Source organism: Nilaparvata lugens, chromosome 5, assembly GCF_014356525.2.
Source record: "Nilaparvata lugens isolate BPH chromosome 5, ASM1435652v1, whole genome shotgun sequence".
In the NCBI taxonomy this organism is placed as follows: Eukaryota; Metazoa; Arthropoda; class Insecta; order Hemiptera; family Delphacidae; genus Nilaparvata; species Nilaparvata lugens.
Window position 1 is genome coordinate 36,451,024 of NC_052508.1, and position 10,932 is coordinate 36,461,955.

General features: G+C 31.6%; 1 protein-coding gene across 1 annotated transcript; it reads left to right on the plus strand.

The window, feature by feature from the left end:
* Positions 1 to 1,127: 1,127 nt before the first annotated feature.
* LOC120351341 lies at positions 1,128 to 10,727 on the plus strand. Its single transcript, XM_039428268.1, has 2 exons — positions 1,128 to 3,989; positions 10,206 to 10,727. Exons 1-2 carry the CDS (start codon positions 2,721 to 2,723, stop codon positions 10,227 to 10,229), a joined length of 1,293 nt encoding a protein of 430 aa, XP_039284202.1. The 5' UTR covers positions 1,128 to 2,720; the 3' UTR covers positions 10,230 to 10,727.
* The last annotated feature ends 205 nt before the right edge of the window (positions 10,728 to 10,932 follow it).

Genomic DNA, 10,932 nt, shown 5'->3' on the forward strand with positions numbered 1-10,932 from the left:
AAAGAAGCATTAGCAATTTACTGTTCTGTACAAAAATTTTCTCAATATTTATTGGGTAGAAAATTCATTCTAGTAACTGATCATAGACCTTTGTTAGCATTGTTCGGTGAGAATAGAGGTATTCCGCTGATGGGTGCAAACCGTCTACAGAGATGAGCTCTGTATTTGTCTGAATATGATTATGAAATTCAATATGTAAATGGTACTAAAAATTTTGCTGATTGTTTTTCTCGTTTACCTATTAATGATGTTGATTTGAATGATGAAACTGAAAAATTTGTCAATGGTTATGTAAATTTGGTAAATGATTGTATTCCTATTGATAGCGACCAGATTCGTATTGCTACTAGAAACGACAAAATTCTAAGTAAAGTTATGCATTGTATACAGTTAGGTTGGTCAGAAAATTGTAATTCACCTGAATTGAAACCTTATTTTGTAAGAAAATCTGAATTGAACATTGAAAATGGAGCTATTATGTGGGGTTACAGAATTGTAATGCCTGAAAAATTTAGATTGCAATTGCTAAATGAACTTCATTCCACCCATATGGGTATGTCGAAAATGAAAAGTTTGGCTAGAGGTTATTTCTGGTGGCCAAATTTGGATGATTCTATTGAAAAATTTTGTAAAAGTTGTGATGTTTGTATGTCTAGTAGACAAAAACCACAAAAATGCGAGGTAGTAAATTGGCCTGAAATAAAATAAGTATTTGAAAGAATTCATGTTGATTTTTTGGGTCCAATTAATAATAAGCAATATTTGATTGTAACTGATAGTTTTTCTAAGTGGCCAGAAGTTTATAAAATGAATAGAATTGATTCTGAAGCTACTATTGAAAAATTGAGAGAAATATTTGCTAGATTTGGTATTCCAAAAATGTTGGTTAGTGATAATGGAAGACAATTTGTTTCGCAAGAATTTGTAAAATTTTGTACTGCTAATAAGATTAAACATATAACATCTGCTCCGTTTCATCCCGCAACCAATGGTGCGGCAGAAAATGCTGTAAAAACGTTTAAGTATTCTTTTTCTAAGTTATTAAGTGATGTAAAAAACAAAGGTTGTTCCATTGATACTTTGATAAGTAGATTTTTGTTCACTTATAGAAATACCCCACATATTGGATTACTAATGAGTCTCCTTCTTACAGAATGTTTGGTAGGAATGTGAGAAATCGATTTCATTGTTTGAAAGAATCTGCACTTGATTGTAAGCCTAGCTCTAAACCTAGTGGTAGGGAGGTATACTTTGATGTCGGTGAAATACCGTAGCTTATGCTCGAGATTACAGAAATCCAAATAAACGAGTATGGCAAAAATGTAAGATTGAAGAAGTGGTACCTAGGTTGCCGAAACTACATTGTAAAAATTGTAAATGAAGGTTTAATATGGCGTAGACATGCTGACCAATTGATTAAAGCCTGTAATTTCAATCAAGATAATGTTACAGATGAAATTGAAGACAAAAATGTAGTTAACTATAAGGTTGACAAGAGTATTGTGCCAAAGAGTATTGATTATAAATCTTTGATTGTACCGAATGAGACTATGAGAAACAAAACTGTAATTGTACCGGATACTTGTGTAAATACTGATTTATTGAATAAACCTATTGTAAGAAAAAATGATGTAATTGAACCTATTGTAAGAAATGATGATGTAATTGAAAATCAAAAGCAAGTATGTGAAGGTCAAGGAATATATTCGACTAGACCTAAGAGAGTAATCAAACCACCAGAACGTTTGAATTTATAATTTGTTTCTATTGATAAATTTTATTGATTTGTATTTTGTATTGTATTTCATTCCAATGTTATTGATTTGATTTTGTATTGAATTTACTTTTATTGTACATCAACTGTACTACTTTGTAACTTGGTGTGGGGGTGTTGTATCGATTGTATCGAACCCCAACAAATATTTAATATCGATAATGTCATATTCAATAGTTAATGTATCGATGAGATGTACATTCAAGATGGCTACTGTTCTTCTCCGGGTCAAGGCGACTCCAGTTTGTAATTCAAATTTGTATTCGATTTATTATTTAAATGGTGTTAAATAAATAGCCAGTGAGTTTGCAAACATCGTATTTATTTCAATTCCACTTTACAACAGTGCACATTGGGTAATGCTAAATGGACTAGCATATAATGGCGGTCAGACAAACGTATGTTCTCCTGACCAAAAACTACACAACATCTTAAAGAAATTGAAAAAATATAGTGTAGCCTATATGTAGACATTTGAGACTCATGAGCTTTAGCCTATATGTGTTATATATCTGCCATACCCTAAATAAATAATTTACACCAATAAATTTTTCCTGTTCCTCTAGGAAACACACTCGATTGTATCCTAGTTGCCATTCTCTGATGTAGCCATTAAAAGAGTTACATGTAGTCGATTTATGACCATACACAATAATTTAGCCTATCTTGTTTTTCAATTCAGGCAATACCTACTGTTATATTGAATGAAGAAAATAAAGAAGGCCGTGGCATCAGGCAGCTAAGCCGCCAAAAAAACAGCAATGGCGTCTCGGCCTAGTCATGGACTACAACTCTGTGTTTTATTTATGTTCACCTAATATATAACAGTGGCGACGAGGATTTAAAGTTCCAGGATGGAGATTGTGTAAACAAATATGTAAAAATCCAAATACGGAGAGAGTGAGGAACAGATAATTACGTGAGTAGGCTAATAAAATTGTGAAACATGATTGGAAGTGTAGGAGAATTCGACATTGGTGTCGAAACATGGTCATCATATATTGAACGTTTTGAGTTGTTTTGTGAGTGTAACGACATTAAGAAAGATAAAAAGGTATGTACACTATTATCTGTAGTCGGAGTGAAAACGTATTCATTGTTAAGAAATTTATGTACTCCTGAAAAACCTGCAGATAAGACTTTTGCAGACATTGTCAAAATAATCGAAAGTCATTTGTATCCAAAGCCTTCGTTCATAGCTGAAAGATACAAATTTAGCAAACGAAATCAGTTAGAAAATGAAAATATTTCCGAGTACATAGCTAATTTGAAACGCTTATCAATTCACTGTGAATTTGGGGCTTTGCTGAATGATTATTTACGGGACAGACTGGTCAGTGGTATACGAAGTGAGTCTACAAAACAAAAACTGTTAGCTGAATCATCCTTGACCTATGAAGAAGCAGTAAAGATTATATTATCAGTGGAAACTGCCGAAAAGAATGCATCTATCCTGATGGTGGGCGACAACGCAGTGAGTGATGGCCAATTGCAACAAATAAAGGCGAGTTCTTCAAGTTTCCAGAATGCTAGCAATGACGGGAATTATCAGGCGGGTAGCACACGGCAGCACACACCAAATAACCGAAGATTTCAAGAACGAGGAACATCTAAAGGAACCAGCATGAACAATCAACAAGTGACATGTTTTTGCTGTGGGCGAGTTGGACATTATGCCAAGGAGTGCCGTCTATGGGGTTGTACATGCCGAAAATGTGGAAAAAAGAATCATATTGCATTGGTTTGTAGGTCCAGTGGTAAGTCCAACACATCTAACATTACAATGAAGCATAATTATGTAGGGGACAATGACAATGAAATTGTTGAAGAGATAGAGGACAATTTTGATGGAGTATTTAATTTATGTAACTTAGGAGCTCTTCTGACAAATAAGACTAGTAGTCTCATTAATACTTTGAAAGTTGATCCAATTACGGTGCCTGTAACTATTGGAGGGAAAATGATCAAATTTGAAGTAGACAGTGGAGCATGTGTTTCAGTGATTTCAGAAAATGATTATCATAATAAGTTAAGTCATATTCAATTGAATTCTACAAATTTAGTTTTGAGTTCTTATGTGCAGGAACACATTAAACCAGTAGAGATGATTCAGGTTATGGTGGGATATAAAGATATAAGTAAAATGTTAGATTTATATGTTGTAGCTAATGGAGCAAATCATCTATTAGGAAGAGATTGGATACAGGAATTGCAGTTAGTAGTGCCGTGCTACCAATTTTTCCTAAATCGGCTGGATAGCATTCCACCTATTAACCTAAGGAAATATATCGGCTCCAACGTAATAGATTCTTGATAAACTATGAATGGATCTATCGCCTATGAATGAGAAATCCAATTTTCAGAGCAAATGAACTTATAATCTTCAGATGAATTTTGGCAAAATATTATACAAATACACAAAGAACTATATCTTATAAGCCTAAGCATCTAGAGTTACTACGAGCTAAAGTACTTATCCAATTTGTAGTTGAAAAACAGTGGCTATTGGCTTGTATACACAAATAGCAATATACAGACAAAATAGAACACTATAAACTGTTTAAAACTCAATTTAAAACATTAATAAATTCACTTAAATAGAAAATTATTCAGAGAGCAAAAATTTACAACACACATAGCCAGCCATTTTTCTAGAGAGAAAGAAGCCACAGGAAAAGCTACAAGTCAGGAAGAGAGCAAAAGCTTCTAGACACCTCAACGTTACAGACACGTCACCAAAAAATTATAAATTACAAGTTTAGAATTCACATTTTATATTTGTTCTCAATAAAACTTTATTTTGAAACTGTTATTTTAAATTTTTATATATCATCTCTATTTAAATAAACCATTTATCTATTAATTCTGTTAACCCAGCCTCGGTGACACCATGGAACAATGCAACAATCATTTACGATAATAAATTCTCAGTCGAAAAGTTTGTTCGTATATCGATGACTCAGATATTTACTATAAAGTTTCATAGATCTCGAATTGAAGATTCGATTCCAATGTGAGAAAAAATGTAATATTACAAATACCCCCCTCTTGACATAAAAAAATTTTACTGTTTGAAAATTTAAAGAAAAAAAAATTACATTGACCCTAATGAAAATTTCGAATTGTAAATTCGAGAACAGTAACAATTTTTCTATAAAAACATTACATGTTGTCCTATAATTGAAAATTATTATAAAAATTCATCAATAGCATTTGTTATATGTTTCCAAACAATATTTCAAAGTATAGAATATCAAAATTAATTTTGATTTAGCTTTATAATTTAAAGGAAAATATCTCAACAGCAAGTTTAATATGTAAAGAATAGTTTTTTGAAATTGCACATAAATTTAATAGATAGAAAAATTCAATTTTTATTGCATAAAAAAAATTTAGTATGTTGAATAAAAAATTTATTATTATTATTTTTTTTTTAAATGAATTGATGAATTGTTACATTTAATTTTCACATAAAATTTCAATAAATCAAAAAATGTTCATTTCTTTCACTATTGACGTGGTTGATTTTATCGATGCACATTTTGGAAAACAGTCCGTTAAGGCACTCAGTATGATTTTCAGTTAAGTGTGACTCCAGTGTGATGACATCAGTGTTGGGCTGATCTGGATGCACGTAGTGTTGGGCTGATACTTGTAGTCGACTGATGCATATCAAACTCGATACAGGTGACATCTCAGTTAGCATTGCCTCATGCTTGTAGTAGACGGCTGCATACCAAACTCGATACAGGTGACATCTCAGTTAGCATTGCCTCATGCTTGTAGTAGACGGCTGCATACCAAACTCGATACAGAGTCACGTAAATTTTGTATCATATTTGTAATTATACAATGTACATTTCAGGCTTGAAATGACAAGGTAATTCGTTTTTTGGAAAAGAGATAGACGCTGCATACAGGATTAATTTAGGTGAGGATTAATTTAGGTAAGGTTTGGTTTTTTTTTTATACTTTCAGTGTTCAAGGTTTAGAGTTCTGCATACAGGAATAATTTAGGAGAGGAGTTTTTTTTTAATCAATTCTTTCATGATACTGTGACTGTTATTCTGAATTCAAAGTTGCAAACGTGACCATGGATGGCAATTACCTCCAGGTAATGTAGTAGTGTTGAAGTTTGAGATACAAAGTCAGCAATAAGCGTTGGCATTGTTATTGGCGTATGCTTTGGTGTCGGCATTGGCATCGGCATTGATATTGGCATTGGCATTAGCATTGGCGTAAGCATTGGCATTGGCGCAGGCATTGGCGTAGCTATTGGCATTGGCATCAGCATCGGCGCAGGCATCGGCGTAGATATTGGCGTTGGCATCAGCATTGGCGCAGGCATTGGCGTAGTTATTGGCGTAGATATTGGCGTAGTTATTGGAGTTGACATTGGCGTAGTTATTAGTATAGGCATCAGCGTAGATTTAGGCGTAGTTGAATCACACTAGTTCGAAAATCACCCAAATGTTCTTAACACTCTTCATGGTGTTCACTTGTTGCCGATTTCGAGATTCACATGATAATTATTTCAATGTTAATGTCTGTGCTGTACCTGTTATCTTAAAATGCTTATAAACTAAGAAGAAAAACTTGAATAGGCTATCAATACAATCTAATACACATGAAAATTATTTTTAAGTATATAGTCATCAATATAAAATTGAAATTCATTAACATCTTATTATACAGTCAGCAATACATAAATTGTGAAATATGGAGATATCAATTATAAATTTCAATATAAAAAAATTTCATTTCCATCTATTCACTGTTCAAATATCAAAATTTAATCCATTCTTCAAAATAGAAATAGAATTTCATAACACCCTGTATCATTATCAAAATTGTAAAAAACATCAGATCATCACAACAAAAAAAAATTTCAATACATATTTCAATAATTTCAGACAATTGATCTTCTATTCACAATCATTTCATAATATATCTGCATTTCATTATCATTTAGTATAACATTTCATTTATAGCAAGTTCATTTCACATTTATGATTTATCATTCAGGGTTTCAAAATTATTTAGTTTTAACTTTTTTGTTCAAAAATTGTATAAAAAGCGAATTATTTAATATTATTAATCATCGTTTGTTGGATACTATAGTTTATTTTGACTTTTCAATGTTCTAAACACAAACTACATTTCATGACAAAACTTTACTATCAATCATTAAACAAGAAATCATTCAAAACATCAATAATATTTTTGCTTCAAAGGCAATCAATATTCATAATTAATCTGCATCTATGGCAATCAACATCATTAATCATTATTTTGCATCTATGGCAATCAACATAAGTAATCAACACAAAAAATATTATCTCATTACTGCCTCTCTAAGTCATAACCTCTGTTATTCCTTCTTTAGGCAATAATGGGTTTCCATCTCAAAAAACAATCACATACCAGCAAAATTCTAATCAACAAACCCCACTAAAAATTCTACATACACTCCAGCATCCATTTCAAACGATAATCAATCATATCAAAATTTATAGAACAAACAGTTTTAAAATTTTGAAAAAGATATCAATCACAAAAACTTATTTCAATTAATAATATAACAAAACGTTTTTATTCAATGAAAACATTATTATTCAAGTTAACTTTCATTAATACATCACATATATATGGCTACACAATTCATTAATACTTTCAAATTTTGAAGTTTATTTATTATAACAAAAGAATTTATACATAAGAATAGATTTCAGCATGTTCTAAATTGAACCATTTATTTTTGAAAATAATTTATAATTTAAAGACTGTATAATAAATACAAACATTTCAAAATTACAATACAAAGATGATCAAGATGAATAATGGGCAAATAAGTTCCCTAAAAAAAATACAAACAAGAGAAAAAGAAAATTGGGTAAATAAATTTCCTAAATAATACAAAGAAGAGAAAGATTAATTAGAGCCTATCCTACATGTCAGTACTGAACTTCCATAAGGAAGTATATTTAATAAAATATACTACTAATGAGAAAATGGGACATAATTGCTCTGAAAAACCTAATTACCTAATATGATACCTGAAAAAAAATAGACATGATTAAAATATGTAATACATGATGAAAAAATATACCGCAAGCAAACAATTATTTACACTACAATGGATAGATTTTAGAAAAGTTAAGTTTTATCAACAATTTAAAGATTAGGAAAATAAGCTACTATTTTAACTTCTAATATTATTTCAGAAAAAAAAATACAACTTTAAATGACTATGGACAAGATTGGTTAAGATATGCATCATAGAAGAATTTTACTGAACATTACACAAAGACAGGAAAGAATCGAAATTTGAAAAGATTAAGGGCCAAGAAAAATAGGCTACAGGAAAGAAAAAAGACACAATTATGGACTCTTACCATACACTGCGTAGCAATTATGCTATTCTGAATCCCGGCATAACACAGGATTCCTAATCATTGTGTGTTGGGGAATACCCTTCCATCATGTGATTCACAGTCATCATCTTGTAAGTAAGCAACTTGAAACAACCTTTGAATACTAACACATCAATGGAGACTTTGTGTTTTGTTTTCTTCAAGAACATGATTTTATTCATGGGTTCATTTGTTTCAACAAAGCGATTTTGCTCACAAAAGTCAGTAATGTTCACTAGAGAATGCATTGCATACACCTTTTCAATTCTCAGTTGAAAGTTGAACTCATCAACTTGACTCAAAGCAACATTCATTTTGTTTACATTGTTCCTAACCTCCACAGAAACCTGTCTCATGTAATCATTCACTTTGTTTATAGTTTTCCTAACCTTCAATGTAGCAATATTACTTTCATGATAGTTGACTTTCAGTGAAGACAACTCCCTACCTACTTCTTTACTCAATTCTACTATCTCATTAGGGTTGACTTTTTCAACAACAGTAACTAGGCCTACATTGTCAGAAACTTGAATGAGTTGATCTTGTATCTTAACACTACTATTATCATGCTTCAATTTGTTTTCATCTTCATGACTATCTTTCAATGTTTCATGTGCATCTTTCAATAGAAGGTTTATACTAGCCTGCTCTAGTCTAATGCTAGCAAATTCTTGCTTCATCTCATCAAACCTAGCATTTAACTTAGCATTTTGCTCATCAATCTTAGCATTTTGCTCGTCAAACCTAGCATTTTGCTCATCAAACCTAGCATTTTGCTCTTGTTTCAAATTATCAAATCTTTGTGTTAGGAACGCTATAAGATTTATATCATTTTTAGCTCCTACCATACTTGTTTCATTTGATATTTCTACTACTTTCTCATGACTTGTTACATTTGAAATGTTTTCACTTACAGCTACACTATCGTTTGAGTCATTGTTTAAGGTTAGGTCTAAATCTTGTGATTCTTCATCTAAGTTTTGAATGTTTTCACTGGATAAAACTTCATTATTTTTATTGTTTTCCATCTTGCTACTGCGTAAAAAATATTTACTCATTTGAACCTGAACTTTCTCGAACCGATTTCCCACTCAGCAGCATCTCCCATTCATAATTCATCAAGATATCTATCCTACCAATAATTTTTTATAACCAGGGATATATTTTGTAGTTTGAGTCCCACACCAGGGCGTACCATTTGGCGTGCTACCAATTTTTTCCTAAATCGGCTGGACAGCATTCCACCTATTAACCTAAGGAAATTTATCGGCTCCAACGTAATAGATTCTTGATAAACTATGAATGGATCTATCGCCTATGAATGGGAAATCCAATTTTCAGAGCAAATGAACTTATAATCTTCAGATGAATTTTGGCAAAATATTATACAAATACACAAAGAACTATATCTTATAAGCCTAAGCATCTAGAGTTACTACAAGCTAAAGTACTTATCCAATTTGTAGTTGAAAAACAGTGGCTATTGGCTTGTATACACAAATAGCAATATACGGACAAAATAGAACACTATAAACTGTTTAAAACTCAATTTAAAACATTAATAAATTCACTTAAATAGAAAATTATTCAGAGAGCAAAAATTTACAACACACATAGCCAGCCATTTTTCTAGAGAGAAAGAAGCCACAGGAAAAGCTACAAGTCAGGAAGAGAGCAAAAGCTTCTAGACACCTCAACGTTACAGACACGTCACCAAAAAATTATAAATTACAAGTTTAGAATTCACATTTTATATTTGTTCTCAATAAAACTTTATTTTGAAACTGTTATTTTAAATTTTTATATATCATCTCTATTTAAATAAACCATTTATCTATTAATTCTGTTAACCCAGCCTCGGTGACACCATGGAACAATGCAACAATCATTTACGATAATAAATTCTCAGTCGAAAAGTTTGTTCGTATATCGATGACTCTGATATTTACTATAAAGTTTCATAGATCTCGAATTGAAGATTCGATTCCAATGTGAGAAAAAATGTAATATTACAGTAGTTAGCATTCCTGCAAACAATGTAAATAATGTCCACAGTAAAGTTCAACAAATTGATACTAGATCTGACTGTGAGTCAGTGGACAAACTCTACAAAGAGTTTCCACAAGTTTTTAGTGACAAACTAGGAAGTTTCAAAGGTGAGCCAGTCAAACTTAAATTGAAAGAAAATGCTGTTCCAAAGTATTACAAACCTAGGACCTTGCCATTCACATTGAAAGATAAGGTAGAATCAGAATTGAAAAGGTTGGTTGATGAAGGAATTTTATCACCTGTAGACTCTAGTGAATGGGGGACACCAATAGTGCCAGTTTTGAAACCCAATGGTCAAATTCGTATATGTGGTGATTTTAAAGTCACTCTCAATCCTTTTTTGGTGGTAGATCGTCACCCTTTACCAAGAATTGAAGAGTTATTTGCTAGTTTACAAAAAGGTGTCAAGTTTTCAAAAATTGATCTTTCACATGCATACCAACAATTGAATTTGGATGAGGAAAGTAGAAACTACTGTACTATTAGTACTCATAAGGGATTGTTCAGATATAATGGATTGTGTTCTGGTATTTCATCAGCTCCGGGAATTTTTCAGAGAACAATAGAACAAACATTACAAGGTATTGATGGAATTGCAATCTATCAAGATGACATTTTGGTAACAGGTACAAATGATGTTGAACATATGTCACGTTTGAAATTAGTATGTAATAGGTTAAAAGAAAATGGGTTTAC

Bases quoted from the DNA above. Each gene is read 5' to 3' on its own strand.
- LOC120351341 (XM_039428268.1), top strand. From the start codon at position 2,721: ATGATTGGAAGTGTAGGAGAATTCGACATTGGTGTCGAAACATGGTCA. The intron at 3,990-10,205 runs TTAGTAGTGCCG...ATATTACAGTAG, and splicing joins ATTGGATACAGGAATTGCAG to TTAGCATTCCTGCAAACAAT.